General features: G+C 42.4%; 1 protein-coding gene across 3 annotated transcripts in view; it reads left to right on the forward strand.

Moving 5' to 3' along the window:
* Positions 1-16,656, forward strand: part of Eif2ak4 (eukaryotic translation initiation factor 2 alpha kinase 4) — a 91,003-nt gene that overhangs the window by 34,583 nt on the left and 39,764 nt on the right. For all 3 annotated transcript variants that reach the window (XM_031371446.1, XM_031371448.1, XM_031371449.1), the window contains 7 exons: positions 2,369-2,523; positions 3,629-4,164; positions 7,175-7,281; positions 8,154-8,311; positions 11,234-11,658; positions 13,315-13,384; positions 15,444-15,527. In XM_031371446.1, coding sequence (XP_031227306.1) covers positions 2,369-2,523; positions 3,629-4,164; positions 7,175-7,281; positions 8,154-8,311; positions 11,234-11,658; positions 13,315-13,384; positions 15,444-15,527 — 1,535 coding nt within the window. The remainder of the gene's footprint in view (positions 1-2,368; positions 2,524-3,628; positions 4,165-7,174; positions 7,282-8,153; positions 8,312-11,233; positions 11,659-13,314; positions 13,385-15,443; positions 15,528-16,656) is intronic.

Consider the following 16,656-nt stretch of genomic DNA (forward strand, 5'->3'; position numbering starts at 1 on the left):
GTGAGACTGAATGCTTTGCTTGATGTTTGTAACTCTTGTATCAAGTTTGAAGAAGAGGACTTTATAAATAGTTACTCTTTCTCTGAGATGAATGCTTTTCCAAATCACCACAGCCAAAGAACTAGATTCTTACCCTCACCTAATGTCTATGCCACCCTCCAAGCAGAACCATTATTCATTGAAACAGTTGGTGAATGACTTCACGGATAGACCATCTTAATACACACACCATTTCTTAAATGAATGTAACCTGTTCTCTGTGGGCTGAGAATAAAGTCACTCACTCAAGTCAAATAGCTTTGACCATAGCAGGAATTCTGTACCCAAAAATCGTGCCTACAATTCATTCCTTGGCACAGCAGAACTGTCAACTCTCAGCTTAGCTATGATTGAGGTAAAATCCTTTGGTGATGTGAGGGTCACTGAAGTACAGCCTCATTACAATGAAGTCCAATGTCTAAAAATTGTTCTTATTTTGGCCTTTTACCACAGTAAAAGCTGTGATTTTAAGCTCTACTAAATACAAAACAAACAAACAAACAAAAGGACTTTATATATATGTTCATTTAAAAAAATATTAGTAGTGATGTATCATTTTGAAATATACAGTTAGTATGTTTGGAGTTATTTAAAATTTATATTGTGAAAAATGTATGTATTTTCAGTATTGCTGTAGACAAGCATCTATATAAGACTGTTAACTTGTTTTATATCAAGCAACTTTTTTTTTTTTTTCGAGACAGGGTTTCTCTGTATAGCCCTGGCTGTCCTGGAACTCACTCTGTAGACCAGCTGGCCTCGAACTCAGAAATCTGCCTGCCTCTGCCTCCCAAGTGTTGGGATTAAAGGTGTGCGCTACCACTGCCTGGCTTCAAACAACTTTTATAATACTCATTTTTATTGTTATAATATTTTATAAATTTTAAAGATTATGACAAAAAAAGGTATTGAAGGGGGGCCTCTGGGAGGAATTGGGGTACAAAAGGGAAACAAGAATGTCATTTCTGTTTACTTAAAATATGTTTTTAAATGTTAACAAATTCAGATAAATTGAAATCATGTATCTTTCCCCCAGAGACCCCCCTTCAATACCTACAATACCTTTTTTGTCATATTCTTTAAATTTTATAAAATATTATAACAATAAAACTTAAATCAATTGAAAAATAATAAAAAAAAGAAGACATGACTCCAACCCCAGAACCTACATTTAAAATAACAAAAAGCTAAGCATGATGGCATGACTAGTAATACAAGTGCTGGGGATGTGGGGCAGATGCTTGGGACTCACTGGCCAGCCAGCCAGCCAGCCACTGGCTGTGAGGCAGTGAGAGACCCTGCCTGAAAAACAACAAGATGAACAGCATCTGAGGACCACCACCCAAGCCATCCTGTGCACACACACACACACACACACACACACACACACACACCACACACATACACACACATACATACATCATATGCACACGTAGGGCTAGATTACTATATTATTAGTGGTTCCAAAACTGGAGATGAGTTAGTAGTCTGGCGTCATTGGGTGATACCTGAAGACTACTTGTTTTCCGTGCTGGGGACTGAAGGCCACACCCAGCGCACAGCACTCTACTACTGAGCTCACCCAGTCTACAGGCGCGTTTGACAGCTGATGCTGTGGTGTGGGTGCTACTGACATCTAGCTTGTTGGCAGCCAAACACAAAGTGTCCCCCACAACCAAGGACTGTGTGCCCTGGGCGCTACAATGCTATGACAAGGGAAATTAAAGAGAAAAGAGCATGGAAGAAAGAGAAACAAAGTAAAATGGAAATTATACTTTCTTCTTTTTCTTTTATAATCTTTAATGGCAATGGAGATTTTTGTACAACAGGGTTTGATGTTATATCAGTTCTGATCCCCAAGGGAAAACCGTGCCTCTTAGCTAAGTGCACTGCTTCTTAGCCTGCACTGTCATTCTTGTTCTTTCCCTCTGAGACACTGGGCAGCTTGGCTTTGCTGGGCAGATACAGAGTTCGTGCCTCTGAGGAAGCCACTTTTCAAATTAGACTGAAAGCTGTTGCATGTGTACACTAGTCTATATTAGTCGGATGATAGGGCAGGTGTGGTCCCCAAGGGTGGGCTGAGGAGGAGAGCGGCGCTGTAGGTCCAGTAAGATGTTCTTCTCTCTCTCACCCAATGATAAGTCTCATCATCAGTTCTGAACTTCCTATACCAATTAAGATTTGAAGGCTCGGGTTATATTGATAATTATTAAAAATTACTTACAAATGGACAGGTATTGGAGTAAATGATTCTTTTCATAGTTAGCATGTAGTGTACACACGCACACACAGTGTACAAGCTGTAGTGATCTTGTCTGTCTCTCTGCAGGCAGTGATGAGCAGCTGGGGAAGGTGGTATACAATGCTTTGGAAACAGCCACAGGCAGCTTTGTCTTGTTGTATGAGTGGGTCCTTCAGTGGCAGAAGATGGGCCCTTGCCTTACCAGTCAAGAGAAAGAGAAGATTGATAAGTGCAAAAAGCAGGTAGGTAAACTGGGCATGAGGGAGCACAGTACTCAGGAACTAGAGTAGGAAGACCAGATCAAGGTCATCCCTAAGCTACGTGGCAAGCTTGAGGCCAGCCTGGGCTACATAAGCCCTTGTCTTAGGTTCAAAAATGAAAGAAAAATGTCAGTAGTTGTTGTGGCTGTCCAAAGGCACAATCTCAAGCTGTAGACAATGAAGCAAAAAGCCTTCACCCATTGGCTCCCACAGATGGTCCACAGCGTGTGAGAACCATGTGACCCCCCCCCTTCACTAGGCCTCAGCTCTGCTCCCACTTCCGTAACCTGCCCAGCCTCGCACCCCGTCTCAGCCTGTGACTTCTGCCTTACTGGGGTTAGTTACCACTTATACCTGTGCTGTTTGCAACTGTTTATATTTTCCCTGCTCTTTTAAAACCCTGCTTTAAAACTGACTTTTGAGGGATCAGAGGGGGTTTTCTCTTTTGTTTTGTGCAGTGCTGTTAATGAGAAAATAATTTTACATGAATTAATAATGCTGGACTCAGGGGCACATTGTATTTAGTCTTTGCTTAATAAAGAGTTTAGAAAACAATCAAGCGAGAACTTTAAAGCAAACCAAAATCAATAGTTAGTTTTGGATGGTGATCATATAAATAAGTTTAAGGATTTTTTCCTTTGTATTATATTATATTTAAATTTATATTTTTCAGTGCTGGGAATTAAACCTATGGTCTCTTGCCTGCTGGATAGATGCTCTACCATTGAACTACACATTCATCCCCTGGGTTTTAAATTCTTTTTTTACAATAATCCTTAGTAGAAAATTCTATTTTGAATATGTTTCTTTTTTTCTGCTAACCATATCACACAGATACCCCAAAATTTTGATTTTTAAAAGCCACTCAGCAATTTTATGGTATTTGGATACCCCGTTTTGACATTGAAGTTGATAGTTAGCTAAAATTTCTTGCATTTTTATGTACTGTCATGTCAATTGATGAGTTTAGGGGAAGATTCAGGTCATGGCATCTTATTTTCCCATCTGTGAAAGTTTATTGTCTATCTCACACCTTATTTTTGGAGTGAAACACCAGCTAATGTCATTTGCCTAATATCCTACTCAGATTCAAGGAGCAGAAACAGAATTCAGCTCCCTAGTGAAACTGAGCCATCCAAATATCGTCCGCTACTTTGCGATGAACTCCAGAGAGGAGGAGGACTCCGTTGTGATCGACATTTTGGCAGAGCACATCAATGGGATCTCTCTCGCTACACACCTGAGCCACTCAAGCCCAGTCCCCATCCACCAGCTACGCAAGTACACAGCCCAGCTCCTGGCAGGCCTGGATTACCTGCACAGCAGCTCCGTGGTGCACAAGGTTCTGAGTGCGTCCAGTATCTTGGTAGATGCTGAGGGCACTGTAAAGATAACAGACTACAGCATCTCTAAGCGTCTGGCAGACATTTGCAAGGAGGATGTGTTTGAGCAAACTCGAGTTCGTTTTAGTGATAGTGCCCTGCCTTATAAAACGGGAAAGAAAGGGGATGTATGGCGTCTTGGCCTTCTGCTGTTGTCTCTTAGCCAAGGACAGGAGTGTAGGGAGTATCCAGTGACCATCCCTAGTGACCTGCCGGCTGACTTCCAAGACTTCCTGAAGAAGTGAGTGTCACAGATTGTTTCATCCTGCTTTCCTCCTGTACAGCTAAGGAGCAGGGAAAGGGGTTGGGGGGGGGAGGAAGGGGGGAGGCTGAGAGGTGAGGAAGGGCCAGGACAAATTCCTTCGTTTCCCTAGTCATGCACTTAGTCTCTTCATCTGTCCGAATTCTTCTCTCTTGCCTTCACATTTCTCTTTGACTGTGACCTGACCATAGCCATCCCTGTCTATGACTCACTAGTTCTCTGGTCACTCATATGGTAGTCTCTGAATTTGAGTAGTCCCTCTGGCACACATCAGAGTTTCATTGGTGATGCACAGGTGATGGCAACCACAGAAGACTGGCTGTGATATTGGAGCTGAGTTAATTTATGCAGCACACATTGTAATGATGATGCATTCTGTGCCCCTGTCCTTAAGCAGCATAGAGCATTTAAGTGAGGCTATCCAGGTGTGTTGCAAAGAGTAGCCACGATACTTGCCTCATTTGAGGAAAGGGGCCAACATTGAGTCTGTGTGCAACATTCTCTCCTTAAAGTATATAAACTTTTAAGATTAAAAAAAAAGTCACTTATGATTTCTTTTAAATGAAATAGAACTTTTCTAAAGTTTTTCTGTTTATTTATTTTATGTTAGTACACTATTGCTGTCTTCAGACACACACATCAGATCCCATTACAGATGGTTGTGAGCCACCATGTGGTTACTGGGAATTGAACTCAGGACCTCTAGAATAGTCAGTGCTCTTAACTGCTGAGCCATCTCACCAGCCCCTGAAATAGAACTCTAACAAAATGGATTTAAATGCATCCTACAATGAGGGTGGCTGAGGAGACAGGTGGGATGATGAATTACTAGTGAGAAGTCTTATTCCCATCTTTCCCATGTACTCCTCTTCTCACCTCAGTGCCGGGCAGTGGGCTCAGTCAGAGGGCTGAGACTTTCTTGATTGTTCTTTACAGGAACTGCTCCCCTCTGTCACTTCTGAAGGTGAGATCTGAGGTTTGTTCTGAGTCTGTTAACAGGCTCGGGAATACTGTGTGTGTACCTCCCTTCTGGGGGGGTGGGGGGCTGGCTTTGGACTGCTTAGTTGGGGTGGGAAACATTTGGGGTGTTGGGTTGTTAGCCTTGCTGTCCACCCCAGTTAGCACAAGAAGCAAATAATTCACAAAAGCAGAGTGGATGGATTCCTTCTGTGATCCTCACCATGCTTAGTTAACACCCTTGGGAAGTCTCGTCTATGACGTGGCTAAGAGTTCAGGTGTTGGAGCCAGATGGCGGATCCTGGACTAACAAGGTCCTGGTAGCTATAAATACCTGAAGTCATTCTCAGTAGGCGTTAGTGTTTTCTGATCCACATCTGTCGTCATAACAGTTACTTGTTTTCTTCTTCTTTTTTCGAGACAGGGTTCCTCTGTATAGCCCTGGCTGTCCTGGAGCTCACTCTGTAGACCAGACTAGCCTCAAACTTAGAAATCCACCTGCCTCCGCCTCCCAAGTGCTGGGATTAAAGGCGGGCACGACAGTTACATTGATGTCACAGTTGAGCCAGAGTTAATAGTGCTCTTCAGAATCTAGCACAGCGTGTGTGTGTGTGTGTGTGTGTGTGTGTAACTGAGGAACAATCCCAACAATAAGAAAATTAATTGTAAATAAATTCTGGCAGTTCCCTGGCTCTTCCAAGAGTTGAGTGAGTTCCACCTCTCCAGCTCTGGCTGCCCCTGGCCTCTGTTGCACCCAGACTGCAGCTCTCAGCACACTCAGCAGTAAGAGCTGTGGAAAGTTCTGGGCCTGCCATCCCTTTTGGTCTCAAAGCTGAGGCTAGCATGGCCTCTGTTGCTGGTAGCCACTCCACTGCCAAAATGATGGATTCTGAAAATGTAATCGTATCAAGCAAGAGTTCCTCAAAGCTGCAGTTCACTCTCAGCTTTAAACCTGTTTTGATCCACATCTGTTGGGTCAGTCACATTAGTGCCCAGTGATAGACTTGGAGTGGATAGTGCACCTGGGAACTTAGCCAGCATGTGCATGCTGGTCAGCGCAGTGGGCATGTAAACTGGAAATAACCCCAGGAGAACCAGAGAATACACTAGGAAATTCCAGTGGGTCCAAGCTGATGTAGGAGTTTAAAAGGATCTTTACTGACATAATTGTTTTTATTGACATAAAAGTTAAAGACCTGGCTGAAAGACTACTTGCTAAAGGCAAATAAACTCAACACCCTCAGTAACCTATGATGGCTGGGTTGTTGTACACTTGTAGACGGAAGCAGAAAGAAAGGGGCTATGGCGACGCACGTTAAGAGATTAGGAGATGGCCAGACGGTGGGAAGCAGAGGCAGATGGATTTCTGTGAGTTCAAAGCCAGCCTGGTCTATAGAGCAAGTTCTAGGACAGCCAGGGCTACACAGAAAATCCCTGTTTCAAAACAAACAAAAAACAAAATAAAGGGAAAGGGGGGAACAAGAGAGAACTTCTATTATTTGTTTGTTCATTCATTTTGAGGCAGTCTCACTGTGTAGTTGTACTGGCCTGTAACTTACTGTGCTGACTGGCTGGACTTGGCACTTTGACTTTTTAGCAGTGTTGCTCAGTGCTACCATTGTGTTTCAGGATCCTCAGCCTCTGACTGCTGTCTTTGGAAAGCTGGTTTATGTCTGGTCCTCAGCAGGCCTAGTTCTACAGGGCAGGGTACTAAGCTGTTAGTGGAAATGACAGTTCAAACCTGGTTTATATGGCTTGAGTGTATTTCAAATCATTTTATGCCTCTATAGTTAACAAAATGTAGTTGGTTTTTCTTTTCTCTTTTCAACTTGAGTCCAGTCTACTGTGGGACATGCAAACCATGAACTGGTGTTTATTCATTTAAATTCACTTTTAAGTATATTTTCTTGCAAAAGTAACATGGATTTGCTAATGTGTATTTAAAAAGAAAAGCAGATTCATAGATAAACTGGGTAGATGAACTAGAAAGGCATTTACATTGTACACACTGAGATTCTCCTCCCCCTCTGAGGTGTGTTTGCCTGGACGACAAAGAAAGATGGAGCCCTCAGCAGTTGCTGAAACACAGCTTTATAAACCCTCAACCAAAAATGCCTTTGGTGGAGCAGAGTCCTGAAGGTGAGTTATTGTCTTTTCTTTGTTTTGTTTTGTTTTGTTTTGTTTTTTTGATAGGGTCCTACTATGTAGCCCAGGCTAGACCTCTTGGTCCTCCTGCCTCTGTCTCTTGAGTGCTAAGATTACAGGCATGCCCTACTACACTTGACTTATTATTATTATTATTATTATTATTATTATTATTATTATTATTATTAAAACACGAAGCCTGAAACTGAGAATGTCTGCCTGAATTTTTTTCTTTACCTATGCCAGGCCTCACTTAATCCATTTATGTGCAGGCCTTGTGTGTATGGGAGTGCTTTGTGACCCTAGTTCTTCCAGCCTCTATTGATGGAGTGGGTGGCACATCCCCTTCATGTTGTGTTACCCACATCGCCATGTCACATTAGAAAAGCTTGGCGTGGATTGGGAAACCTGAGTTTGGATTCCAGCTGCCTATTTCAATCACTTTCTCTCCACCCCTGTTACCCTCGCCTGTAAAATGGGCCAATGTATATTTCTGCCTGTTTTAAATACCAGGTGAGAAAAGATGTCAAAGGTATATGAAGTATTTTGCAGACCTCTCATACTTCTGTTGTTGGCTCCTGTGAGTTGTCTGCTATGTATGTATATATATATATACATACATATATATATATATGTATGTATATATATATATATTCTTAGTCATATGTGTATGGGGGTGCACACGTGGATACAGTGCCCAGAGCGTCCAGAAGAGGCCATTTGCTTCCCTAGAGCTGGAGTTTAGTGTGGGTGCTGGGAGCCAAACTCCAATCCTCTGCAAAGGCAATGTGAGCCCTTCCCTTCACCACTGAGCCAGCTCTCAGGCCCAGTCCTCTGGCCTTCCTAATGCTTCTGCTTTACCTTAGATTCTGGGGGACAAGATTACATTGAGACCGTCATTCCCAGCAACCAGCTGCCCAGCGCTTCGTTCTTCAGTGAAACACAGAGACAGTTTTCCCGATACTTCATTGAGTTTGAAGAACTACAGCTCCTAGGGAAAGGAGCTTTTGGAGCTGTTATCAAGGTATGACAGGGTTGTCCCCAATCCCTTTTAAGCTTTCTCTTTCATTCCCATGGCCTCACAGGCTTGGTTTCCATTTTGAGAGTGGAAAGGGAAGTGAATAAGACTCTTTGAAGCTGTGAGCACCTTCACCTCCTGGAGCTAAAGGCTTTCTTTAACGCTACCCTGGACTCATTAGGAATACATTGTTCCCGTGTCCTTGGTCAGCTCAGAACAATAACATGAAAAAAACCCCATGATTATAAGCATCATGAGTGGTCAAGATCTCTGCATGAAGAACATTCCCTGTGCTTCGATCAGGAGGGGAGCTGCCCTCTCACCTACCCCAGTGCTGTCGGAGTTGTCTGAGAGAAAAGGATTCCAAAGTTAGAACAGAAAGAGCATTCAAGCTGGGAGAAAGTCTTGATGGCTCATTTTCTAGCTTAGGAAGATGGAAGATTAAAAGCATGTTTTATGGTATGCTGCTGTTAGGACTTGGCTCACTCGGTTTGGGTAAATTTATCATGTAACATATGAGGAGGCTTCTACTGTTCTTATGTAATTCAAATGTTTTATAACTCACTGGAAATGCAGATTAAAAAGTATGAGGAACTGCTGAGGTACATGCCCTGGTTTAGTATGAATGTGACCTTTATCCATGGGGCATGCGTGTGTTGGGAATTCTGAGTGCACAGGGAAGCAGGTAGCACTCTTACTTGTTCTTGATTTTTGTGTGTTTTGGAGGATTTTGTTTGGTTTGGTTTGGTTTTTTTGTTTGTTTGTTTTGAGACAAGGTTTCATGGTGCCTGGGCTGCCTGGAAAACACAATGTAGCAGAGATGGCCTTGAACCCTCGTCCTTCTACTGACACCTGAGTGCTGGGACTTCAGGCTGTTGTTCCCATGCCTGTTTGACAATGCGCTGGGGATCAAACCCAGAGTTTATGAATGCTTGGCAAGCACTCTACTACGTGAGCTATATCCCTGGCAGGTTTTTGGCAGCCCCAGCTGTCCTCAAACTCAAGGCGGCTAAGGATGACCTTAAGCCCCTGGTCCTCTTGCCCACATCTCCCTGTGTTAGGGTTATTTATCCAACTTAGAAGTGTCTCTCTTACTGTACAGGCCTCTCATCCAAAACAACAGTTAAACTTCTCACAATAAAAGAGGACCAGCCCTTAGCAAGGCAGGTATCCTACAAGCAAACTCATAGTTCTAAGAGGAGTTATAATCCACAGTGTCATTTTTATTAACTACATGTCATTTTTTAGCTTTTTTAAATTTAGGACACTAACAAACTTCCTTTTCTTCCTTCCTTCCTTTCTTTCCTTCTTTCTTTCTTTCCTCCTTTCTTTCTTCCTCTTCTTGTCTTTTTTGGACAGGGCTCTTGTAACCTTCCTTATTTACAGGATCTTAAAGATGGGTAGCAAGCTGCTGTACCAAGGGCATCTTCATCTTCCAGCCTCTCCTTTCTCCTCTTGAGAATCCCTGGCTTCCCCCCACCTCTGCAAACTGCCTATTTCAGGATCAGGCTTCTTCAGCAGCTGCCCTTCACCATTTGAGCACCTCCTCATTTGGACAAATGAATTGCTAGTTTTTAGTGTGTTAACTCTTAAGTAAACATGAAGGAAAGCCAGGTACAGTTAATTCAGTCAAATCAGTGGAGTCTTCAGGGGGGTGTTGGGTGAGTACACTGGCCTTGGAGATGTTTTCGGGTGTTTCAGTGTTCTCCTATTTTTATTGCTTAATTTTATATCATCAGTTTTGAATCTTAGTTGGGTGACAAATATCAGTGGGCAGCATGTGTATCGATGGCACTCGCTGCTGTTGGTCAGGCAACCCTCTCTGGAGCTGTGAGAGTCTTCTTTCTCTGTATGTTCTTATGTATTCCTTAGTGTCCCCATGCAGGCTAGCAATGAAAATGATAAATTCCATGTAGGTAAGAAAACTGAGTCTCAAGGAAGTTGAATGTCTCCCCCAAATTTACATGGCCTTAGAAATTCTTCATAAAATAAATTTTCACTTAAAATTTATTTTAGGTTTGTTAAAATTTCTGGAGTTTCATCCATCTTTAGTAACTGTGTATTAAGAAAATAAAATCATCAGATGAAAACTTACAGTAGCTTTAGAAAATTAATTTTACTTTAAAACTAAAATCTATTTTGGTATTTATCTAGCAAATATAACAACAGAAGAATGTGAAATAATTGTCACAAAAATTAATGAAGCTTATAACTCCTTCTATTAACCTAATTTTTAAGAAAATGTTACACCTATTAAGAAATAAATAATAAAAAAATTCAAGCACGTTGGTCCATGCCAGCAATCCCAGCACTCCAAAGATGGAGGCAGGAGGATGCAGAGTCTTAAGGTTAGCTTTATCTCCATAGGGAGTTTGAGGCCAACCTGGGCTGTAGGAGACCCTGCCTTAAATAAAAAAAAGAAAAGAAAGAAAGAAAGAGAGAGAGAGAGAGAGAGAGAGAGAAAGAGAGAAAGAAAGAAAGAAAGAAAGAAAGAAAGAAAGAAAGAAAGAAAGAAAGAAAGAAAGAAAGAGAAAGAAAATGTGTATTCCAGTAATCCCAGCTCTCAAGTAGAAGGATGTCAAGTTCCAGGCCTGGTTACATAGTGAGATATTTTCCCAAAAAGAGAGAGGAGAAAGGGGAGAGGTGAAGAAAAAAGGAAAGAAACAAGGAGGCAGAGATGAAACTTATGCCCTCCCCATTGTCTCCCAGCAGCATCACACATCTGAATTTCTTGAACTTTTTCCCTAGTTTGGGGGCAACCAAAACTTTCCTCAGCTTGAATTCAAGCTTTGTGGCTCTTAGCTTTTATAATAAGTTCTCAGATTCCAAGTTCTACTGGGGAAGAAATGGGGCCATTCGGTGTAAATGCCAGTGTGCAAGGTTCTGGGCCACAGATCTGACCAGGTCCTGTCCCCTACTGCTGGGCAGGTGCAAAACAAACTTGATGGCTGCTGTTATGCTGTGAAGCGCATCCCTATCAATCCTGCAAGCAGGCACTTCCGCAGGATCAAGGGTGAGGTGACGCTGCTATCGCGCCTGCATCATGAGAACATTGTGCGCTACTACAACGCCTGGATCGAGAGGCATGAGCGTCCTGCAGTGCCAGGGACACCACCCCCAGACTGCACACCCCAGACCCAGGACAGCCCAGCCACCTGCGGGAAAGCATCAGGCGACACGGAGGAACTGGGCAGCGTGGAGGCTGCAGCACCGCCACCCATCCTCAGCAGCTCAGTGGAGTGGAGCACCTCTGCAGAGCGCTCTACCAGTGCCCGCTTCCCAGTCACTGGCCAGGACTCCAGCAGCGACGAGGAGGAGGATGAGCGTGATGGTGTCTTCTCTCAGTCCTTTCTGTGAGTGTTTGCAGTAGAGGACCCCTGGTCCCTAACCTAATAGGGCCACACCGGGGTACTCAGAATCCCAATGTAAGCAAAGTGATGGAAACGTCCTCCTTCAGGGAGTAGCCAAATGCAACCCAAGGGAATTTTAAAGATTTCCCACATCCAAGGCCAGAACAAAGAAGCAGATGTGATTTCCTATACTCTATCTTGATACATTTAAGAGAATTTGTCACAGGGCACTGCTTTAAATCACAGCTTCCAACTCTGTGACCACATAAGAGTCTTGATAACTAACTGCCCGTGAGACTGAAAATTATGACCCAAGGGCAATTATCTTAGCAATTTACTTCATTATACTCCGTTAGATACAATTTATTACAACTCTTAGCAATTAATTACTTTGTGAAATAATCGAGCTCCTTTTTTTTTTTTTTTTTTTTTTTTTTTTTTGGTTTTTCCAGCTCCTTGTCCTTGTTGGGGGCTGGAGAAAGGGCTCGGTGGTTGAGAGAGCTTTTTGCTCTTTCAGAGGAGTTGAATTTGACACCAAGCACCTGCATGACTGCTAGTCAATTTCCTGAGGAACGCCAAACTGATAGTGGTTGTACCAGCTTGCAATCCTACCAGCAATGGAGGAGTGTTCCTCTTTCTCTACAACCTCTCCAGCATCTGCTGTCACCTGAGTTTTTGATCTTAGCCATTCTGACTGGTGTGAGGTGGAATCTCAGGGTTGTTTTGACTTGCATTTCCCTGATAACTAAGGATGTTGAACATTTCTTTAGGTGCTTCTCAGCCATTCGGTATTTGTCAGTTGAGAATTCTTTGTTTAGCTCTGTACCCCATTTTTTAATAGGGTTATTTGATTCTCTGGAGTTTAACTTCTTGAGTTCTTTGTATATATTAGATATTAGCCCTCTATCAGATATAGGATTGGTAAAGATCTTTTCCCAATATGTTGGTTGCCATTTTATCCTATTAACAGTGTCCTTTGCCTTACAGAAGCTTTGTAATTTTATGAGGTCCCATTTGTCAATTCTTGATCTTAGAGCATGAGCTACTGGTGTTCTGTTCAGGAAATTTTCCCCTGTGCCTATGTGCTCCAGGCTCTTCCCCACTTTCTTTTCTATTAGTTTCAGTGTATGTGGTTTTATGTGGAGGTCCTTGATCCAGTTGGACTTGACCATATGTAACTTCAATCACACGCCCCCTTCTGGCCTCCACAGACACAGCATACATATGGTACATAGATAGATAGATAGATAGATAGATAGATAGATAGATAGATAGATAGATAGATAGATAGATAGATAAAAGTTCTGTGTTTAGGTAACAGAAAAAAACAACAGCCCAACCTGTATTGATGTTGCAGAGTAGTAGTGTATCTTAGTTACTGTGCTACTGCTGTAAAGAGACACCATGAGCTCACAGCCTCTCCTCAAAGATCCAAGTCTTCCAACAAGCCACACCTCCTAGTCTACCAACTGGAGAACAAGCATCCAATGTATGAGCCTGTAGAGGCCCCTCTCTTTCAGACACCACGTGGTACAATGCTCTAGCCTTTTTGTGTTTCTGGAGAACTAAAAAGAATGTCAGCTTTTTGGTTGGTTGGTTGGTTGGTTGGTTGGTTGGTTGGTTGGTTGGTTGAAGGTGTCTTTATTTCTCTTTTTTAAGACCTGCTTCAGATTCTGACAGTGACATCATCTTTGACAATGAAGATGAAAACAGTAAAAGTCAGAATCAGGTAAATATGTAAGTAGAAGTTACCTAGTTCCACTCAGAGTATCATGTGTAAGGAAACGATGTCACCTAATGTTATAAACATCAGGCAGAATGTCAGACTTAATCTGATAGGTGAATATCAGTTTAAAAATACAGCCATTCATTTAAAATAAATCCTATTTGTGTTTTGGGCTTTTATTCACACCATAAATTTATACTGATATATACACATATAATTTACAAGTTTTATACTGGCATATAAAAGGAGTAAATTGACATACTGTACTTTTTCGCATGGTGGAAAGTTTCACAGAGGAGCTAGAGAGACAGATGGCTTAGAGTTAAGAGCACGTGCTGCCCTTAAACAGGAACTGAGCCCAGTTCCCAGGTCAGTCAGGCAGTTCTCAGCTGCCTGTACCTCCAGTTCCAGAGGTACTGGAGTTGCTTACTAGATGTGTACTAGATGTGATATAAAGCACACTTCTCCATATGGCTCATGGTTTTAAAAGCTTGACAAATGTTCTGGACCCTCAGATCCCACATAGCCCTGTTTCCTTCTCTGGTCAGGATGCAGAGCCTCACACAGGCTGGTGCCTCAAGCTCAGAGTAGAAACAGCGAGATGACCATTGTAACTAGATGTGGTCTGGAATAACTGTATTACTTGGGATAACAGGATAATCACTGGTATTTATGAGTTCACTCACAGGATATAAACATGTAGACCCTGTTAATACACATTTCAATAGATTTGAAGATTTGAATGAATTAGCCAGTATGTTTTTAATAAGTATTCTTAATTAAAAGCCACTTAAGCTCCTTTGCTTTCATTTTTTAATTATAAAGTTAACTATAATAATAGCATAAATAATCTAAACTGCTAAAGCAAAAGTTTATTTGCTTTAGTGTTAGTTGTGCATTTAATTATCAAGGGCATCAAATTTATGCTTCCAGTTTGGTTCAATTAAAGACAGCATCCCATGAGCATTGTAATTGATGGGTAAAAAACCTCGAGGGCTTAGTAATCTCCACAGATCCTCCACAGAGAGTACAAGTAATTTAGTACTTGAATCCAGTTATTTCTAGAGCAGAACTTTTTAATTTTCTTTGAAAAGGGAAAATATTGAAAAATGTTCTTCCTCATAAAACTTGTAGTCAGGGGACCAGAGAGCAGCTAAGAGCACATAATGTTCTTCAGAGAACTGATTCTAAGCACTGTCTGGTGGCTCACAGCTGCCTGGTTCTCCAGCTTCAGGAAGCCCTGTGCCCTCTTCTAGCCTCCACAGGCACTTGCCCTCATGCGAGCACACCCATACACAAGACAGGCATATAGAAGCAGAATTAGACAAAATAAAATCAGAAGAAAGGCTTCAAAACATACTGTAATGCATCTGTATGTGTTTCTGTTTGAGGTTATGCACACCACATGAGCTGCTCAATGGAGGTTCCAGCTGCCCCGTGGAGGCTATAGGGCACTGGATCCCCTGAAATCCAGAGTTAGGTGCTTGTGAGCTGCCTGATATGAGTGCTGAGAATGGAACTCAGGTCCTCTGCAAGAGCAGTAAGCACTCTAAAACCACTGAGCCATTAACTATTTTCTGGGCTCTCCAGTCCTAGAAAAGACTTTTTAAAAGGTATTAGAGAGAAAATTGCCTATGGGAGACAAGCGAGTTGGCCTTGTGAGGAAGCAGTCTGTCTATCACGTGCTACTCATGAGTGGCAGCTAAGGTGTGTTCAGGGGTGTGGCCCAGTGGACACTGAACCTCTGACAGTGTGAAGACATCTGTTAACACAGACTCTTCATTCCATCCTTCTTATCAGTAGATCCTCAAAGGTAAGGCCTGAACAGGAGTCTGTGTCTCCCAGTGTTGTGTGTAAGCTATGCAGAATTTCTGGTCCAGGCAGTCCCCTTAAGTGCTCCAGGCTTCTAAAGGATGGTGGTTGTACTCTGCTCTGCTGATGTCCCCTAAAGTGATAGAGGTCATGCACAGGAGGTTGGGCTTTAGACACAAGTTCTTGAAGGTGACGGTGCTCTTGTTTAATTTCAGCCCTCAGTTTGAGTTGTGTGTTCCCCTTGGTTTAGGATGAAGACTGCAATAAGAAGGACAGTAGCTGTGAGATTGAGCCATCAGTGACAACCAAGGCTGTGCACTACCTTTATATCCAGGTGAGACGCCGGTGGGCAGCTCCGAAATGGGGTACCTCTCATTGCTTGTTGGCAGTTGTGTTTTATGATGGACTGCAAAGTTATGGACAAACGACGGCTGATAGGCATTGCTAAAGAGTAATTGGCCAGGAAAGCTGTAACATGGAAGCCTGTCCCCCAGCCTTGAATCCGTCCCTTTTTACAGTGTTTTTAGAAGGCACCATGGGCAGCCCTGTACCTAGGCTGCAAAAGTGCACATCCTAGATCTACCTGTCATCATTGTGTGAGCTCAGATGAAGTTCTTTAGTCTTTTGTGCCTCAGTTTCCCACAGATTAATTAACTATTGATACTTTTCACAACCATGTCTGAGTCCCTTGAATGCAGGAGAGGGCATGCCTTAACTGTTTGTATGTGCCCTTTCTCTAAATGGCCCTGTGAAGTGGGTGGGACTCTTGGGAGCTGGGCCCTGAGTGAAGCCCACTCAGAATGTGCTGTGGATTCTGAGGATGAGGATGAGGATGAAGGCTGATGTGTAAGACAGCAACACTTCTGCCTGAGGAATTTCCCACTCTGGCTCTGGCTGAGACCCAAAGCTAGTTTCACACATTGACCTAAGTCTTGCATGATGCTGTATTGTTTTCTCTCTTAACATACCAAGAAAGGGTGAGACAGACCCCTGCTTGAATGTTTCTATGCTTGTAATGTTTTTCTCTAGATTCAAAGAACATTTGTTATTGGTGTACAAATAAAGCCAAGGACATCATTAGGCTAATGAGATATTCTTGGAAATTTGAGATTGGAAACAATCTTGTAACATAATAACATCTTATTGCAATCTCAATTTTCCTGTTTGTGACAAGGATTTTAAACAAAAAAGGATTTTAAAAACAAGCAGCCAGCAGTGCATGCAAGTGGTCCTGGGCTCAATCCCACTGCAGGGGAAGGTTATATTACCTGCTAATATTATATATACTTGCCCTAATGTATTCTTCAGTATTATTGATTATTAATATTATTATTAAACATATATTTGCTTCTGTAGGTTTTAGGGGGTGTATAGGGTGCCAGGGATGGTACTTCATGCATGCTTGGAATGTGCATTGAGCCAATTCATATGCAAGATTCTTTTTCGAACTCTAATTTGTTTAA

The sequence above is a fragment of the Mastomys coucha genome, unplaced genomic scaffold, assembly GCF_008632895.1.
Source record: "Mastomys coucha isolate ucsf_1 unplaced genomic scaffold, UCSF_Mcou_1 pScaffold15, whole genome shotgun sequence".
Lineage (NCBI taxonomy): Eukaryota > Metazoa > Chordata > Mammalia > Rodentia > Muridae > Mastomys > Mastomys coucha.